Raw genomic sequence first — 20897 nt, 5'->3', positions numbered from 1 at the left:
ACTGTAAGTTTCTTCACTTTCATATCCTTGCTTGCTCAATTTTGTTAAACTTGTCCCCTCCCACCCAACAGTTTTCTGGAAATGAAACAGGATTAAGTAATGCACATTACACTTACACATTCTTTCTTGTCATAAGCATTGATAGTCTGCAATACCATGTATTTGCCATGTTCTGAGATGAGACAACCCACGATTTATATACTACCAGCCCCAATCCCATAACCGTATTCTACTACATCCCCATCTACGACGATTACAGAGGAAAAATACAATAGAGGAAGATTTTCTTCATATCATGGCAAGTTGCTTGAAATGCTTGAAAAAAAAAAGAACATCAGCCAACTTGTTGGATGACAAAGCACAAATTCATAAAAATCTATATGCTTGTAAATCTCAATGTCAAGACATCTCAACTGTTTCACTACATGATCCTTTGACAGCATTGGTTTGCGTTTTCTGCAGAGGACTGGTGATGATACGCCAAGACATTCAGAAATGGACACTACAAGTCCATCTCTTTGGAACACTCATGTGTCGCTTTTTTGGGCAAAGCTTTCAAAACGCTTCAATAGTCAAATAGCAGATCGACATGCTCACAATCTTGTAGTTCGGCTATTTCTTGCCATTTCTATGCGACACAGTCGTAAAACTATGTATAAAATAGGGCTTAAGTGGTTAACAAATCCTAACAGACAATATATTTTGAATTCATATTTTGTCGTCAATGAACCCTACTTAACTCCTTCAATAAACAATCAATTCCAACAACCTGAAGTATTCCCTGAGTTTTCAGATCGGTGATTCCTGAGATAAGCCTGAGTGGCTGTTCTACTTTTTTTTTTCCTGTTCTCTTTTTTTCAACTGTATGTAATTTATCAAAATAACCTAAAAAAAAGAAAAGGAAGAAAAAAAAAGAATAACACGTACAGAACACATATCCAACACGGTATAAAGTAAAGAAGATTAAAATGAATATATACTATATATATTTATATAAAAAGAAATTAATGCATCTTACACAGGTAGTGCAGACTAACATTGCATTGGTTTCGGCATAGAGGTATTCACTATTCACAATGGGTGCCCCTTTCTGGAGGATTCATTGTGCATAAACAGAAATCATACAAGGCAAACGGAAAACAATGAAAAAAAGTCACAATTCACTACACAAGAGCTCATAATACTGTGTACCCACTTTGGAACTATACATTGGAACTATTGTACTACCATCTATCAATCGTACTGTATTCACACTGCAGTGAATCATCATGACAGCAACAATGATTCAATAAGACAATAGTTACCAAGTACAGATATTGATACTTGTACATAGTAATATGAATGCCTAGATGTGTGACCCAAATTAATGCTTGAGTCAAATATCGTTATGATTATGAATGACATTTGGCAGTTTACTGGTAGAGAACACTCATCGCAGAGGGCTTATAATGGAGAAGCGAAAAGGAGAAGCTGCCGCACACTTGGATGAAAAATAAATAACTAGGATGATTTGTCTTCTTTTTTAAAGGCTTTAAAATAATTTTACATACAGTATATATTAATTGTGTTTTGTCAGCTTCTCCTTTAAAACGGGAGAAATTGCTGATTAGCTAGCTAGTTCTACATGCTTCTCTGCACAGGGCTGGTGATCCTGTCCTAGTATCCTCCACTACGGTGAGGATGTAATGCCTTTAAATGTCTACCTAGTAATGGACCACACTTGATGAAAAGACAAGCCCCAGCCTTCCCACTAGCAACACTGCATATGATTCTGCCTTCAGTTTATTCAAGTATCAAGAGGAGAGCTAGCTGAACCACTCAGTAACTCAGTCCATGTCAAGTATCTTACTAGAGGTGACATACAGTACATGTCTATAATATAGCATCACTTAAGTTTGGAATTCTATCAAATCCTAATGTTAAGTATAGAACGTGGCAGCATTTCACACAGCAGCAATAACTATGAGAACATAGTGCCATTACATTGGTTTAGCTCGTATGTTCAGTTGATGGTGGCTCCTGAACAGGCAGTACCATACCCACTGCACAAAACTCCAGAGTCAAACAGAGCTGACTTCAGTTCATGTATGTTGAAATGGTTGTGCGGAGATGGTTAACCACTTAAACCCCAGCATCCGTATTCTGGGGAAAACGTCTAGCAGATCTACAAGCTCATGCATTGTGAGCTTGTATATCATCCATTTTCAGCGAAGATATTTAATTTAAAACAAAACATAAAAGCCACTAGTAGTGCCCTGACGGACTGTGAACAAAAGAAATATAGGGTTTAAGTGGTTAAGTTTAGGTATGATTTGTCGATTGTATTTAAGGTCAGGGTATGATCTGGAGTTTTTAGCCAATAAAGATTGCACGACTTCAAACTCTTGTATTCTGAGTTTGTACAAATTGGGTACTGGTACCTGTTCAGGAGCCACAACCTTTTCAGTTTCCAGAAGGAAAAAAAAAGAGAGAGAAAAACAGTTCTTTGCAGTTTTTGTATCACTACTATCCACATGCCTACTTAAACTACTGTAGCACAAAAAGGATTTGATTTAATCCCAATTCACATCACAATCTCCAAAGCTGCACTATGAGCAAAGTATTCGGTTTACTATCAGTGTTCATCATAAAAGCCAAGTAGCAAACCAAACATGCACCAATGAGGTAGGCCGTGCATCATAAGAAAGCCAACAAAATGCTGGCCCGCAAATAATAAAATGACACAAATAACTTCAACCAAAAGTTGGCAAAGACTTCTGGTCTGACATTCATTTGGCCCCAGGAAATCTGGATGGTCACTTGCAACATTGGCAGATACCAATACATTGCCTATAGCTATTCTCTCAACCCCCACCCCACGTGCACTTCATGTTCCCACCCATTTCCCCTACGCGATATGCAAACGAACATTCATTACAGAGGTACTGTCATATCTCTGCCTTGTCGGATAGTGAGGTGTAACAATCAGGAAAGAGACAAAAAAAAATTGGTAAGGCAGCAAAAGTGTAGCGATATATTCAAAACAGTTGACTCAGAGATACATGTATGTATCAATAGAGTCCCAACAAGACAGGCACAGAATTACATAAAAGAAAATACAGAAAAAAAATAATCTGTCATATGGCATAATTTCTTACAATCTTAAACCCTCCTCAATCAACAGCAGTTACTAAAACATTTAAAATACTTCCTGAGTGCAATAATACAGCAGTATTTTCTGTTCCTGAACATTCCTGAGTGTTACACCAAAAAGAAAACAATAACATCAGCAACATTCTTCATCAGCGTTAAGATTTTTTTCATTTTTCAACCTGAGGTAGTTCCAAAAGCAGCTTCAGCAGGTGAAAGGGGAACTTGGTCTTTCCCCGTCTCTCCAGTAAAGCAGATTGATTGCCATCTGTGTTCCTGGCACCTGGCTTACCGGTGGTACGTTTCCCTGATTAATCAGAGGTGTCGGGAGGTGGGGCAGCGTGGCTCTGCTCCTCCTCTCCATCCCCTTTCAAGGAAGAGGGTTTTCCCTGAGAACCTGGCGAGGACTGCTGTGCTTTGATTGGGCAGTTGGCAACCATGTGGTCAATGCTCTGGCAGAAATGGCACTTCTTGGGCTGAGGTGGCAACTTGCACTCTTTGGCATGGTGGTCGAGGCCCCCACAGTTGTAGCACCTACAGGATGAGAGAGCATTGTATGAGAACAAACGAAAGGATCAATTCTTTTGACGTGTGGTACAAATTAACATTTGCTGCTTCTCCAGTTAGCCACTAGATGGCAATATTCTACTTGGTCTGCTTTGAAGCTCCAACTTTAGTCATGGTTCTTGCAAGGGCATTCCAGGTCACACAAGCTAAAGTGTAGCAGCACATTGATGCATCAGTCTACGGTTTTGTTTTGAAGTTGTATCAAATCTATGCAAATGTTGTGAAATCTGATTACCAACTATGTATACTTTGCAATAAATCTATATTTTTTTAGACAGTGGTTAGCCTTGAGAACTCAGATATGAAACATAATTGATCAGCACATGCAATGCAGAATTCAAGCCGGACTTGACAGTTGACACTCATGTTTTGGAGGGGCTTCAACATTGCAAGAGGCTTGGCGTGATCCCCACATCCTGTCCTATATCATCTTCAGCTTTCAGTTTAAGATCACCCCATTTGTCTTTCCTGCCTTTCTCTCTATTGTACCACAGTAATAGATCCATTTCATCTGCTTTGAACCAAAGTAGTGGACACAGCGAGAGGGTCAATGGCAGCCATCGGGGGTTCCATCAAACACCTCTGTTCAAACATGGACTATAGAAAGGCCACGCGTGCGGTGGCGAAAGACAGATGGGCAGTGGGCGTGGGGGCGGTCAGTCAGTGCCACTGCGGAACCCCTTACACTATTGTAGCAGCAGATGAGGCATTGACAAGGCGGCTGCCGAGGATGGGTCAGTCTGTTGGTCTTTGTATACCAGTGGCCGTTTGGGGCAGGCGTCAAGGTCTATACCATCACAGCAGAAGCTCCCTGCATCTGCATCGATCAGGGAGTGAGCGCAGGAAAGGGGAAGTGCTCCTTTGTTCTAAAAAATCTGCAGTAATGACCTCTGAACCCTGACCCCACCCCCCCTTAGGTCCGCTAACCCCTCCAACCCCATCCCAGCCCCCAATCCTCTCTTGCATTTACTCATATATGGTTGCCATGACAACACTGACCTTTCACCCCCCCCCCTCCTCTGCCTGGGCTCCTGCATCTGTTATCAATTAAACGGACAGGAGCTCTTTTCCCCTTCCCTGCATCATATACACACTCACTAAGGTGGTCTACCAAATGTAGAAACAGTGGCTCACTGGTGCCAGAACACAAAACCTATATTCTATGTCAGACTCAAACTTTATTATGTCTTACTCGTTCCAAAAAGGCCGTCTTGAACATATCTTTAACCATTAAAAAAATGGCTAAAATCAAACAAAATTTGCGACATTGGAATAAAACAACCACCACCACCTAAAAGACACTATTCTCCATTGCAAAGTGTAATATGCCAGAGGGGAGAGGTATTGAACCTCAGAGGGCCTCCCAGGACTCTTTGAGGCGGTAATGATCTCTGCTCTAACACGACTACTCTCTGGCTCTAATCACAACTGACAGGGGGGCGAAGTTGATACACCTCTAACCCCGCGCTATATTGATAACCAAAGAATGGCCCAAAACCATGCCCCACACACCATGCCCCCAACCCCCCCACACACAGCTTGTATCTATCTTTAAAAGAACAAAAAGAAACATGAAAAAAGACCTAGCCTTGTTTCACATTGACCACTGACTGCATATTTTGAACATTTTTACCGTGGAGTTTTCAAAAGGACCCTACGTTTGTGAATGTCCACTAACAACCTCTAAAGGCCAGTCCACACCAATGCAACTCCTTGCAATCATTCCAATCCCAAATGGCAGTTGCATTGGTGTGGACTTAAAACCGTTTTGTTGCAAGGAGTTGTGACTAGTTGCATTGGTGCGGTCTGTCCTTTAGAGACTCAGCCCTTAAAAAAGTTCAGTTCCAAGACGAAACATGAGGTCAACATTTGTCTGCACCATCATGAACATGTTGTAGGATGTAGGTTCTACTGTCACACACAGTAGGCTTATGTAGTAATGACAAGTGAAGGTTTTGGTTGCTTCTATACAAAAGTATGAGTGGTGCTGATGGTTTTGCAACATAATAAATATTTGATTCTATGAGAGATGTTGGAATAAACACTTCTTTGACTCTGGGTCTGATTACACAGCTATTTTGAAAGATAGGCAAACAATATTAACTCTATTTCAGGCATGTAATAATAGGTGAGCATTTGCCAAGAATAGCAGTCGCGTTGCAACGCATTGTGAGCTAAACTAGTAGATTAGCTACTTGATATACAATCAAGTATATATGGGGTTTAATGGTTAATGGTCATGCTATTTGAAACTAGATGTGCATTAATTCTGCTCTGGTTCATCACTGGCCACGGTTTGGAGCTACAAGCTTGTTGGTGGGGAGAGGTTTTGGAGGAGAGGAGAACCAGTGGGTGTGAATCCACCAGGGGCCTACAGATTTAAACAGTTATTGATCCAGGTCATACGTCAAACCTGCTGGTGTGACCCCAGCTAGAACCAGGGTTGGGGGGTTGGGGTGGTTGAGGACCTAAAACACTGCTGCACATCTGATCCAACATGGGGCATTTGTGGATAAAAGACGCTATAGACTGACCTCTCGGTTATCCCTTATGGTTGAATGACGTCAAGGGTTTCAGTTCAGGGTGTGAGTGAAAGTAGACATAAGAAAGAAGCCCAAAGAAGCTATGTAAAAAAAAATACACTAATCATTTCCTTCACAGTGTTGTAAATTTTAAAAAAAAGGTAGGGTAATCTTTTTTTTGTTTGTTTGTTTTTAAATAAGTGTGAAATAGTACTCATTGCAACAGAGTATTAGTTCAGTCCCCATCTCTCAAGCTCTTTAGTAAACAGAAAATGCATTTTCAGGTGGGGATACCAATTGGATAATCAGGAGAGAAAACTCACAGGATAGAGATTAAACAAGTGAAATCGGAGTTGATGGCACAGAAATTAGCAAATTGGAACTAGAACATTTAAGTTAATAAATGGCTGGAAATTGGCAACGCACCTGAAAAGATATTTTCTGATTATTAAAGAGCTGGATAGATGGGGAGACCCCTGACACAAGTACTCTATAGCAGCAGGTTAAAACAGTTCAACAAAAACTTTGTTTTAACAATTAAAAAAAAACAATTGATAAATTATCAATGAATTACCAGCTGCTGCATTATATCTCCAGAATTGTGCAATGAAATGTAAATATCTGTGTATATCTGTATTTATGTGTGTGTGGAAACAACAGGATATGTCCAGGTGACTCTGTAACTGTGAGTGTAGCCTTAGCCTACTACAAATGGAACCAAATTACCCTTTTATAACAATAAACTCTGAGACTGTACAAATGAACTGTTATGGGTCCATTTGGTTGTATTTGTACACTCAGGTAGGCCATTCTCCAAACCAGTATATATATATACACTAGAATTTCGCCGCCCTTCGGGCGGCTCATCCTAGTTCCGTTGCAGCGCAATGGGAAGAAGGAAATTGCGAGATTTGACAGACTCCACTTCATGTTTCAGCTGTGTTTTTAAACCCAGTATTGTGCCCTTCACATGTATTAACGGATGGGTATTATTATTATTTGTTGTATTTTATTTTCACATCAAAGCAAATTAAATTAAATTAAAATAAGCACACATGAAACTGCTTTTTACTGTTTTTGTTTACTTACAATAAGTTACTGTTTTTGGAAACCAAAAGATGTTGAGAATGGAGCAGAACATACTGTAGTATATTTTTGTGGGGACCTTGACTGCATTATAGTAGGCCTACAATCTTTTGGATTGCAGTGACCCCACATTGTTTCTTCGGGAACAATATTTGTAGTTACAATGAGGGCTACATGAGCCTTAGGGAGAGAAACACGTCGCCTTTCTCCAGTCCGTGCGTATGCTGCTGCTGGTGGCTGAATAACAACGGATCGCATCGCTGACTGACATAAACGCACAGTTTCAATTCAGAGGCACTTCAATAAGAAAACTCAACTAATAACGCTTGTGTGTGTTAATCTGCCCGATGCTGACGTTAGTATATAATGTTTAGATTGTTTTCCTCTTGTACATGCGTTTGTGGGCACAGTGGCAGGGGGTGAAAAGCCGATTTGTCCCATGGTGTGCACTGCGCAACTGTGCAGTGTAAAACATGCTGAAATCAAACCACACACACACACACACACACACACACACACACACACACACACACACACACACACACACACACACACACACACACACACACACACACACACACACACACACACACACACACACACACACACACACACACACACACACACACACACACACACACACACACACACACACACACACACACACACACACACACACACACACACACACACACACACACACACACACACACACACACACACACACACACACACACACACAGTCACAAATCCTCCACAGTGTGATTACGTGTCTGCAGTGACACTGATGCGAGGTTACAATGAGTCCGTGGTGTGGTGAGACTGGGAAAGGAATAATGCGCGGAAGAGCTTGGCATCCGACTGCGCGCGTTGTGTCGATGAGATGGGCGCGTTGGGAAATACCGCACCGAAGCACACTCGCCTATTAGTTTGCATTGCATTTGCACAGTGCGCTCAGTGCGATATTTCCGAACGTGGCCGTTGTGTGTGTGTGGGTGTGTGTGTGTGGCTGGCTGGCCTGTGTTTTGCTGCGTGGGGATCGCCATGTGAGGGGGCTAGCCAATAAGGGCCCGGTGTTGCATGTGGAGAATTGTGTAGGTTAGTGTGTGTGGTGTAGCCGAACGGGGTGGTGAGAACATGAGGGGGATGTAGCACAGCAATCGGTGACCCCTACATTAAGCTGTGTTGCTCCCAGCATGCAGTGCAAATGCGTGTTGTAGCAACCGTAGCCAATAAGAAAACAGGATGCAGTGTTGCCAGGTCCGCGAATTGTAAGCGAGTTGTAAGTAGCGTGTTGAATGGCATTTTTTCTGGGCTTGTTTTCATAGACCTGGCAACAAATTAGGCGGGGGTGTCGGTGCTTGTGGCGTGTTTGTGTTTATTATTGATAGTGATATTGTTTGTGAGTCTGGACGGGAGGCGGCTTTAGTGGCAGTGCAATGACAATTTTTACGCGGGTGATGTTGAGTGTGGGCGTTCTGCGCGACATGAGGAGATAGCGGAGGGTCGACGCGGAGGGTAAGTCTGTGACGTGTTAGTGTGTTTAGTGGGTTGTTGCAGTGTGTGTTGCAGTGTGTCAGTGACGTAGTAGCTGGTGCCTGTTGTTCCTGGGTGCGAACAGCGTTTTGGGCACACCTTTTCAATTGTATAATAGATGTATACATATATCGCACCTCACGCACAGCTGTTGTAGTGTTGACATTGGCTTGGCAGGTATTAAAGAACATCTCTCATATGTGTCAAAATCGTGGGGGTCCGCGGTAGCCTGCGCGGGGGTCCGCGGGTACAGTGACTCGACTGAGGCTCAAATGTGTTACCGTTACCCATTAAATTAGCAGGTGTGCGCACATGCAGGTCTACTCACTGTTTATCTGCGCTGCACTGTTATGCTCAAATTAGTTAGCCTAAAGAATTCTGAGGCGGCGGGTTCGCGCAACCGTTTAGACGATGGCATTTAAAGTGTCTGGTTGCGTAGAGACGAGGCAGCCAATCAGGACGCCAGGTCCTAAATACGGCATCCAATGAGATATTGGTCGTGGAAGCCAGTGTTTATAGCCCAGCATGCTTTTCAAGCAGCTGGTAAAATCATCACTTACCCTACCTTTAATATATCTCGTTTATTTTCTATTCAAAGCTACAATCCATACATTTTATGTCCTCTCTTCTTTAGGGAATAGAATGTGCCTCAATTGATTGGGAAATGCCTGTACAAAGCACTGACATAGTAAATTAAAAAAATGATGTAACTTTTTGTATAGTATATATTTCCCGCTTGGGAACCACTGCACTAACAAAGCGAAAATCAGCCTATACAATTCCCCAAATCAAAAGCTGTAAGCCTGTAACACATTACATTGCGGCATCACTCCCAATCTTCCGCCGTAGTCTGAAGACCCACCTTTTCAGACTCCATCATGGCCCATAGCACTTATCCTACCCCCTTAGATAGCACTTTTTAGACTTAGATAGCATTTGAAACAGACTTATAGCATGTCATGTAGACAGCACAATAATTGCATTGTATATAGTCATAGCACATCATAGTAGCCTACATATGTATAGCATAGTATAGTATATATGTATAGTTAATATGTATAGTGTCATTGTATAGATATGTTCTAGTTACGTTCTTAGCTTACGCATGTTTCTTGATAAATGCATTTTATATATGTGATGTATTCCCATACTTTTGTTCCTGCCTAATGTAAGTCGCTCTGGATTAAGAGCGTCTGCTAAATGCCTAAATTGTAAATTGTAATTGTAAATTGTGGCAGACGCACTTATGAATGCATGCTTTCCCTCGTATAGTCAACAGGTAAAGGGCACACTACTTACCGATCTCCTTTGGAACGCCGTTTCTGGACGTTCTTGCCTTTGGGTCTCCTCTCGCTGCCTACACAGTGGATGCCCTCTGGTCCCGTGACCCTCTGAGACTCCAGGCCTTTTGACGACTTCTTGAAGGTGAACTCGACAGCCTCACCTTCCTTCAGGCTACGAAAGCCCTCCATGTGCAGCTTGCTCTGAATGGGACAAGAATTGGGAAGGATTTGTTCATGAATTGTTGTGTCAACTAGTTGGGTATAATATGAAAATCTAAAAGTCCTATCCCTATCCTAGTCCTATCAGCCAGTGCACAGACCATGTGCTCCTAATGAATGCGAGGACCCCGATTCCTGTCTTTCTGCCCATGGTTTCCTGTCTCTGACACATAGCCATCTGAAATCTATCCATCAATGCACAAAATCTTTTGTTAAATCTCGAGAAATGGCCGGCTGATTAACACTTAACCCGCTAGCATTTATTGAAAAATTCGGATCTAATTCACGCCAGAATTTTTCCCAGTTGAGCTTTTATTTTGAAAAGCCACATTTCCAGACTTTCGGAAGTAGACATATCCTAGTAAGTTTAACGGGTCTCGTTATCCATCTTGTAAACTGTTGTTTACAAGATGGATCTATGCCGGGGCACTGGAGGCCTCCACAGCGTAGGCTCTGTGCCATCAAAGAAGCATTGTTTTGACCAAAAATGCCATCTGGGACAAGGAATAGGAGATACAGGCGATTGAAAGAAACAGATAGAATGGATTATTATGGCAAGGACGATCTAAGATGGGCGATCCATTGTCATGACAACAGGTAGCTACCCGATGCTAACGCAAGTAGCATTATGGCTTGATCGATCGAAAGCGCTATAAAAGCGCAATTGGCGTTGATCAACGGCAATGGCGGTAAGCGTAGTATTAAATAATAGGCTTCAATTGACCTAGATCTACGGCAATGGCGCGGAAACGGTTAAGAGCTCCAGATGAGCATAAACGGACACAAAGATCTCTATATACTTGGCGACACAATAAAGGCTTATGAAAAAGTAAACATAAAGGCTGGTTATGTAGGCTACTACATACTGTAGTATGGACACCATGTTGTTGCGTATCCTACCAAAATGAGTGGATCTGGGATATTGATAACTTATAGATCCTTCCCGACTACTTTCTGTTCTCTTTAGCCAGTGACACCCCTGCATGTTTTGGAGTATAAATTATGCTTTAGGAAACTATGGAACAGGGCAGTGCGAGTCAATCGACTTGGCTCGCGTATCACTGAGGACCAGAGGGATATGCAGGCTGTGAGAAACGACAACGTTCAGAAACTTTTGCATGCAGCTTTCACAGGTGTGCCCATGAAAGACAATGAAAATAATTAATTTGCTGGCATTTCACATTGCAAAAGAGCTATTATTTCCAAAATGTAAAAAAATAAGGAATTAATTTGGATAATGGTAATGGAGATATCCAACCTTTGGGATTTATTAATCCCAAAGGTTGGAGTTCATTCCCAATAGCAGACTTTATTCATATGGGCTGTGGCAATAATAATAAAAAGAAGAACAAAAAATAACTATAATAGTTCATTTTTTGGAACCATGAACTTTAGTTCAAAATTTTGAATGATGAACTATGAACTGAACGAGTTCATTTTAACATTTTTGAACTGTGAACTGAACTAGTTCATTAAAAAAAGAACTTTCCCCAACACTGGTCATGGATATGACGTCATTGTACTGATGTACTCCATTGGGGCATGGCTGAATGGATACTGCACCAAGTACTCTGACAACAGGTACAACAGGTATTGGCAATACCGTATTATTGCATATAAACAGATGTGTTCCCCATGGGAATTGGCCTAGTGAAGTATAAAATGCCAATGTCTTTCTACCCATTGTTGTGTTCATGCAACAGAACAATTTCAGCAGGTAGAATTCCAAGGTTCCCGTTTCAATTCCCTACTCCTCCTAGCTGCATAACAGTGTCCTCCGCCATTAACCATATTCACACGGCGGCCATTTTGCCATTAAGTTAATGACATAATGCCACCCTTGCCATCCCGCAAATAATGACGTGAGAGCAAAATGGCTCTCTGTGTGAATATAGTCAATTGGTGCGTGAATGTGACATACTGAATGCATACATGAATGTGAAGCGCTTTGGAGAAAGGGCCAAGGCAGCACTATATAAATCCATTCCATACCGTCATGTTATACCAAAAACAGTTTCCACTTGTGCTGGGTTTGTTATGTGGAAAGACTCATCAAAAAATCCATTTGAGGAGCATCATAGAACAAAGACCAATGAGTTTGTAACCCTTTCAGACACTTCACCAAGTTATTGTGGGTGATTGATAGAACGCTGTACGTCAAAAGCAATATCAACCACACATCACCTTACAGCATCAGATATCGAATCAGCACCAAGCGCTGTGAGACTTTGACCCTCGAGAACCACCCCCCAAAGTAACTGAATCTCAACACCACAGTGATAACATCAGAGACCCAACAGCACTTATCAGGCATTTGCTATTTTACGGTCACCATTTAGTCTCGCCTCATAAATAAACAAACACTACAAAGCTGGCTGTCACCCTGTCAGACAGATTGTCCTCGTTGGGCTGCACAATGGTGCAGGTTGCCCAATACTGCCGCTGTGTTTCCTCCGTGTTTGAGAGTGGTAAACCTGACAAGGATATAACCTTCAACCCATCCCCCCTTCTGGAAGAGCAGCATTCCGCACTGCTACCCCCCCCCCCCCCCCCCCCACCCCCCTCCCTCCCCCTCCCCTTCCCACCCACCTCACAAAGCTCCACTAACACACTGACCACCACTACTAAACTGCAGGATGCAAGGAATAGCAGCGCAATGGCTTGGGGGGCAGGGTGAGAGGGGATGGGGGCTTGAAAAGGCTGGGGGGTTGGGGGTCTGCTGGACATTCCTCGGATTGTTGTTTGGAAGGGAGGCATGTAAGATAGCAAGCGCACACTCCATCCAAATGACTGACATCTCGCTTTGATGAGTGGATAAATAAAACGGTCAACAATTTCAGTTTTAACGATTGCCAGCCATAGCTACAGCACCATGGGAAGATATACCAATCATGGAATACACACACACACACACACACACACACACACACAAGCAATATCTCTGAATTCCTTTGAAAAGTGTGGTGTGAGTGACACATCGCTCGACAAACATTTTTCAACTGTAAAAAGTGCAGATGCAACATTTTTCCTGAAGCATAAATTAGGCTTGACTGGTTTTCAAGGACCTTGCTCCATTGCATTCACCTGAGATGACCTGGGAAATGTTTCTGGCAAGACGGTAGTGGTCTTTACACAAAAGGGAACCACTTCAGAGAGAGGAATGAGGGGAAGGAAGGTATGGTGTGCATTAGGGCATTAAAGCCAGAGAGACTCTGTAACACATGAAATCCCTCCCTCCCCTAAAGGCCCCTTGTTTGTAAGGTGAGGTTCAACTGCCACAAACGCTGCAAACAGTTGATTGGCAGATTATCAATGAAACATGTTTTTTTCATATGCACACATGCCTTATTTATCCATTTTGTGTATAGACGAGTTCATATGGTTTCACAGTGCATCTTTCATTAAGCACTAGAAGACATAGGAGCATCAAGGTTCATGTCAGGAAAAAGGATTTCCTTCTGAGGAAAGTCAACCATCATCTTTATGACATTTGACCACCTCGACTTGCAACAGCTGAATAAAATGTTACAAATCTTTCTACTTAGGAGAAATTCTGGGGCCCAAAATGCATTATATTACCAACCCACTCAGTGGCATTCAACTCGGCAAACTATCTAGTTAAGGCACATTCTTAGTTAAGGCACATTCTCCTTCAGATACATCAGTCAACAGTGACTCAATTCCCAGCAATTCATATTAACAGGTTCAGTCCATCCGACGTGCCTACACGTCATAAGCAATCCAGCCGACGGGGTGCTAGGCTAGCGCATCTTCAATGATATAAAATGAGAGAAGAATATTCATTTTTGTTTCATGTTTGAGTTTACTACAAGGCCACCATACGCTTCGCTTTTCTTCATGCGCGGTCCGGTCACTTCCCTGTTTACCACTGCAGAAAGAATGCCTCCTATCTCCTAATCTAGGGTGCTGATTGTGTTAACAGTTATTCTTGGCCTTTGTGTGCCACTAACTAGCAAGCAACACCAACACATGTGGCAAGAAAATGAAAGTGCTATGGCTTGCTAAGCCTCTGACGTTCATTAACAAAACGGGAAGGATCAGCATCTGCTGCAAAGTCACAAGAGAAGGGAACGCAATTGGTCATCCATAACCTTGCCCAGCAGCATGGCCCTCCTCAGTACTCCATTGTGCCATTTTAGCCCCAGTGACCGTTAACCGCTTCCTCTCACATGTGTGACCCCACCCCCCTCCCCCAATAAGAGCTACGCCTCCACCCACTAGCCCACCATCACGCAGCAAAGAGACATTTAAACACAGGTAGAGGGGTCAAGATATTATACCATTAAACCTGGAGAACCTGGTCGTGAGGCATTAAAGAAGCAACACCGGGGGTCTACTGTGCGCTTTCCCACAATAGGTCTACAAGCCGAGAAAGACATCACAGGGCAGCAGAAGACAATGGGAGGATTGCTGCGGGGACAAAGAGGGGCTCGGTCACGGCCGAGGGGAGTGCTCTATTGGGATGCATGGCTCTATTGTTCACCTGCACAAAGGCCAGTGGACCCCGGGAGTTAATGTTCCTTGGCACGCGGCCACTCATTTTTTTCCTCTCTTCCTAGGGCCAGGGCCTTGCTGTTGCCATAACTCCCATACATCTGTCATTGACACACGCGCTACCATCTTTTCTGATGGCAGCGGGCGTGGTGACAGATAGGGGAGGAAATCATTGGACACGCTCCACTTTTAGGGAATGCCTACCGTGGTCACAGTTTGAGGGAATGACAACCACATTAACCCTGGTATCCCTATTTGGGGCAAAAATAAATAAATCACACCATCTTATCATCATCTCATTCTGGCCAATCACAATTTGGGTCCTCACCTTCATCTTCAATGTTTGTGTTTACACAAACCCTCAAAGCTTAGACATAGGAGGGGCTAGCGCCCCTAAAAAAATAATAATCACACCCGTGTGAAGTGAGGGGCACTCTTATCATCATACATCATCTCATTCCGGCCAATCACAATTTGCGTCGTCACTTTTGTCTTCAATTTTGTGTTTACGTAATGTTTGTGTTTACACAAAGGCTGTTCATTATATTCAATGTTTGTTAGGACAAAGTGGGTGTTTACACGCACACTAAAAGCTGGCGCCCCTCAAAAATAATAAATATCTACAATACATCGCTAAGCTATGCACTGAGCTTGTAGATCGGCTATTTTAGCTATTTGTTGTATGACAAAGTATAGGGCCTAAGTGGTTAACCTAAATAGTTGTCAGCACAGCAGTGTTCAGTTCTCTAGTCTAGCTGTGAGGTCTGGAATCTAGTTATGCTGGTGTGTAATCTGAACTTCCTATTGAGTATCTAGTGAGAGAATCCAAATTGTGGTAAATGGATGGATGGATGATAATCAAAACGGATGCAAGGACCAGGGCAGGACTTACTTCGTGAGTGATTCAGTTGGCATATCAGATAATGCGGGACTTGTTTTAAGAGCTAATATTGTTCTCTCCCATTAACACATATAGGCAATTTATGAAACTAATGGAATACTGAGGTGTAAAAGTGCATAAGAATAAACTAAGAGTAGAACTTATTGTATATTTTTGAGTGGTGCAAACCACTCCAACAACCAGCTTTGTCTGTATCTATGTTTGTGTCTATGTATGTGTGTACCTGTACATGTGTGTACCTGTACGTGGGACCCAAAAAAATGAGCATGGTTACTATGGTCACTGACATTACGTCAGACCACAGCTGATCAGGCTATATAAGACCTTGCAGCTTCGTCAGATAGCTGGTGGTCATCAATGGTTAGTTGATCACAACTAACCATTGATGTTTGATGTGCATAAAACCGTTCTCCCCAGATAGTCAGAATGTATATCCGTTTGTCTATTCTTGTATTTTTCTGTGCAGCAGAAAAGAAAATCACCACTCATCTGCTTAGGTGAGGTGATGTCGCCAAGAGGAAACTTCACACACAAAGCCTCCACACACAAACTCAAAGCTGTGCAAAATCTGTTTGAGGCCTCTTATATTCAGCTATTAGTGTAGATTTCCGTCCTACAAACATTAATTTCCCATTGATAATTAATGGAGAATTTTACGTCATAGTGTCCGATCAAATCGGCTTAGTGTCTATTTTTGGTCCTACACAAATGATGATGTACGATGATAAGAGCGCCCCTCACTTCACACAGGTGTGATTTTTTTTTATATGGCAAGCTTTCGGTCATAGACCTTCTTCAGGCATACCAGACGGTATGTGGCAGCCTAAAAGAGGCCATAAAAGCTGGTTTTCACCGTCTGCATTGCTCACACACACACACACACACACACACACACACACACACACACACACACACACACACACACACACACACACACACACACACACACACACACACACACACACACACACACACACACACACACACACACACACACACACACACACACACACACACACACACACACACACACACACACACACACACACACACACACACACACACACACACACACACACACAAATCTGACCCGGATATCGGAGACATGACGTCTTACATCATCATCATCATCATCATCATTTAGTGCCCTAAACACACACAAGTCCATAGACTTGGCTGGCAGACGATTGACGTCATAAGTGGTCTAAACAAACTAAAATGGCTGGAAAACGATTGACGTCATAAGTGGTCTAAACAAACTAAAATCCCATAGACGTAGCTGCCATATGATGTAATCTTTAAGAGCCATGCAAAAAATTCAAATCTGAATAAAAATAAATCACACCCGTGTGAAGTGAGCGGCGCTCTTGTCGTCGTACATCATCCAATAAAAAATGAATATACTTCATGAATTAATTTGTCTTCATTTGTCTCTTTTCACCATGATGATGTAAGATGACAACTGAGGTTGCTTGTCTATATTTCAGGCACATATGACGTAAATTCTCCTTTCATTGTATCCCACTGACTTTCCATCTACGGGCCTGGTTAACTGTGGACCCTACTTCTGCAATATACATCACCACAATTGTTTTCTGGTTTCTCAAATGCTTTCCATCACCGACTGAAAATAAATAAATAAAATACGAATCACCAAACACTAGCTTTAACAGAGAGCTCATAAGAGGAAATGGACAAACTCTGAGTGACTCGGCCACTGCAGTCCGACTTCCAACCGGGGTGGCAGTGGCTCAGGGGTAGAGTGGCCGGTAGAGTAGCTGGAACTGTGAGGTTACCAGTTCGATCCCAGGCTCCCCCAGAATTGGTGTTGAAGTGTCCATGTGCAGCTTGGTGCATTGCATGGTTTCCTCCGCCATCTGTGTATGAATGTACTGTAAAGCGCCTTGGATAAAGGTCAACGGTGCTGTATAAATGCACCATTTACCATTCATTTAACCTGGCTCCCAACTGGGTCATGCGGAGTCCATGCAAATTGGAGAAAGTCAAAGATATAACACTTAACAACTTGGACACACCAGCATCAGGGAAAAGTGTGTGTGTGTGTGTGTGTGCGTGTACAGTTAACCACATTGCCTGTGGTGTCCCCGTTTTGGGACTGATTTTAGGCCAAATTTACAAATATAAATATATTTCTACACAAAAATAGCACATATACAAGCACTGTTACGTGTTAACACATCTGCTGTGAGCTAGTACACTGACTATTTTCACTATTTGTTGTAAGATGAGTATATTTGGCTTGGGAAGTGGTTAAGATACACCCCAAATCTCCCTCCCTTCTTGACTCTTTACCCATGCAGTGAAACTCTTTACCCATGCAGTGAAACTCTTTACCCATGCAGTGGAACTCTTTACCCATGCAGTGGAACTCTTTACCCATGCAGTGAAACTCTTTACCCATGCAGTGAAACTCTTTACCCATGCAGTGGAACTCTTTACCCATGCAGTGAAACTCTTTACCCATGCAGTGAAACTCTTTGCCCATGCAGTGGAACTCTTTACCCATGCAGTGAAACTCTTTACCCATACAGTGGAACTCTTTACCCATGCAGTGAAACTCTTTACCCATGCAGTGGAACTCTTTACCCATGCAGTGAAACTCTTTACCCATGCAGTGGAACTCTTTACCCATGCAGTGGAACTCTTTACCCATGCAGTGGAACTCTTTACCCATGCAGTGCCAGGCAGACACTAGCAGACAGCAAAGAGCCTTTAATCACTTTATGACAGGAACCTGAGGTGACTGAATGGGGGTTCCTCTCATTCACAGACTAAAGCCTTTATCTTATCATGCAGCCATAGAAGGGACTCACTCTCACATGGGAACTATGGAAAAGTGTCTCCCCTCCCCCATTAGCAAAGGTGAATGGAGGCTTTGGATAAACCTGGAAGAACTGGGTAGTTTTCCACAGGGCTGGCCAGCAAGAGGAAAGAATGAGTGAAACTGAATAAAGATAGGATATATTATAAGACAGGAAGGGCACGGGGGAGGCACATGAGGCCAAATAGGCTATCTTTCACAGAACCCAACCTTGACTAGAGATGTTTACTGCATGGTTTGTTTCATGTGTTAAACATGTAGGTCTATTCATTCATTCGTCATACCCTCATATTCAACTTCACAAAACACCTACAGTCAGACAGTATCCAATGCGTTTGCTGCCTGCCTGTTAGGGGAAATCATGCAACACCCCTCTTATGACTGAATTGAACATGTAGGTTAGCCTACATCACATCCATACAACCACCATGGGGGACCGTCTTCCCTTTGCTAGAAACACGTGTTGCCTGGCCTGAGAACAGTAACACCCACCAAACGCTAAGCGGCCGCGGGGCTGATCATTCGTTTCACATTGATAGTTGAATAACGTTATAATTAGGATCTTCCAACAGATCCCCCCCACCCGCTTACCTGATGGACAAAGACGTCAACCGGTTCATCAAGAGGGGCGCCTTCTCGGTTGGTCATGGACAGAAATCCGAATCCCATGCGCACGTTGAACCACTTGCACACGCCGACCCCATGGAACGACTGAGAATCCTCCTCGGTGCTCGGTCCTTCATCCTCCTCCGTCTTACAGACTCCTGCAATCATTTCCAACACATTTGTAAGAAATTATAAATTCAGAAATTCGTAGGCCTACTACCTACCGGTATTCGTTTAGGCGCGCACCCCCTTGTGCTCAACGTTTTGGTTTTGGTGAAGAATTCGGGAATTTATTCATAAACACAGATTAGACATACTAGCATACAAACTCCTATGTGTGGTTAGCTAAACTTTAAAGGCGGCTGACGAATGTATATGTATACATTTCAATAGGCCTAAATTAATCCGATGAACGGATACAATGACCAGCATCCAAATGTGTTATTTTTAGCCTATGCGCTAAGTATAGCTTCAACGACTTAAAAATACACCCCCCAAAAAACGCAAGCACCTGTAGTTTATTTATCTTTGTGAATTAACGTCATGTTCGTTTCTAAACAATGCTTGAACGCTACATTCTACCCCGATATGCGTTCTGCTCGGGATTATCAATTCAGAAAGTGAAAAAAAGACGAAGGAAAACTTAAAAGTTGTTTGCTACTCAACCTGGAAATTCCTGGTTCGAAACGGAGCCCATGTCTTCAGTTCTGCCTTGAGTCAAAATGAGCACCCACGCTACAGTATCCTACCCCTCACGCTGCGTAATCCGCACAGATTGCCACTTTCATGCAAAATGTTCTGAAAAGGCAGAAGCTACTCTGCAAGAGGGAAAGCGGGAGAGCGAGATAAACAAAAGGGGGCTGGGAACCTACACCCCCCCCCTCCAAACAATGAGGGGTGGGGGGTCACTGCAGTAGAATTTGTTGAAGAATCCCCCAAAATCTAAAGGACAATGCAAGGAAACCCAACCCCCCCTAGAGTCACTTGACTCCATCCATTCACAAAATAACCAAAAAATACTTTGAGTTTCAGTCAAAAATGTATAGCCTACCTTCCGCCATGTTTTGGTCACTCACTCTCGAAATTAGTCCAGTTTCACATTCGGGGCCCCAAGCCTTGGGAGACGTCTTTTTAAGCCCCCTTTCCAATGCTGTGGTGGTCAGTGCTGTTGGTCAATACAAATGACCATTTGGCATCTTCAGCAGGACCACCCCGCTACCCCTGTTATGTCCACGTGATTCAAAATTATACAGATTGATTGAATCTTCTATAAGGGAAGGGCCCATATCTGGAGAGTGACCAATCACGAGAGGAAATTAGCAGTGCTTATCCAACTAAATGCTATTATTCAATTTACAATTTAGGCATTTTTGCACTGCAGCAATATTACAGTAGAGTGTCAACAAACGACATGAAGGGCAAATGGTCAAGTAAAAAGAAAACAATGAAGGTAAACATCAAACAGCACCTGCTATTAAATAACATGAATTCTAATGTCATCGACTCTGGGGGGCTGTTTGTCCCATTCTAAATGCATTATTGTCCTCTCCTATAATAACAGCCCTTGTTAAACAGCAAACATAGGTATATCTAAGTAGCCAACATATCTATAAGAAACAATAAATGATAAAGGGAAATTAGAGCTATGTGGATGAGCAGTGTTTACCAAGCAATATTTATTATGGAACATT

The 20897-nt window shown here is 42.7% G+C and overlaps 1 protein-coding gene across 3 annotated transcripts; it reads right to left on the bottom strand.

Moving 5' to 3' along the window:
- Positions 1–1112: 1112 nt before the first annotated feature.
- lin28aa (lin-28 homolog Aa) lies at positions 1113–20412 on the bottom strand. Of its 3 annotated transcripts, XM_079504649.1 has the most exons (5): positions 20258–20404; positions 19873–20024; positions 19192–19364; positions 10140–10324; positions 1113–3663 (listed from the first exon to the last, which is right to left on the bottom strand). In XM_079504649.1, exons 2-5 carry the CDS (start codon positions 19901–19903, stop codon positions 3441–3443), a joined length of 612 nt encoding a protein of 203 aa, XP_079360775.1. In that variant the 5' UTR covers positions 19904–20024; positions 20258–20404; the 3' UTR covers positions 1113–3440. The 3 variants fall into 3 exon arrangements, with proteins under 3 accessions (XP_079360775.1, XP_079360776.1, XP_079360774.1); XM_079504650.1 differs by lacking the exon at positions 19873–20024 and having other exon boundaries at positions 20258–20412; XM_079504648.1 differs by lacking the exon at positions 20258–20404 and having other exon boundaries at positions 19873–20102.
- Positions 20413–20897: the final 485 nt, after the last annotated feature.

This window comes from Electrona antarctica (assembly GCF_951216825.1).
Source record: "Electrona antarctica genome assembly, chromosome: 6".
Taxonomy (NCBI): Eukaryota; Metazoa; Chordata; class Actinopteri; order Myctophiformes; family Myctophidae; genus Electrona; species Electrona antarctica.
Note: the sequence above shows the minus strand (reverse complement) of the source record. Positions and strands in the feature narration are given on the sequence as shown.

Bases quoted from the DNA above. Each gene is read 5' to 3' on its own strand.
- lin28aa (XM_079504649.1), bottom strand. From the start codon at position 19,903: ATGGGCTCCGTTTCGAACCAGGAATTTCCAG. The intron at 19,365-19,872 runs GTTGAGTAGCAA...AAATGATTGCAG, and splicing joins TTCGAACCAGGAATTTCCAG to GAGTCTGTAAGACGGAGGAG. The intron at 3,664-10,139 runs GTAAGTAGTGTG...CTCATCCTGTAG, and splicing joins CGGCGTTCCAAAGGAGATCG to GTGCTACAACTGTGGGGGCC.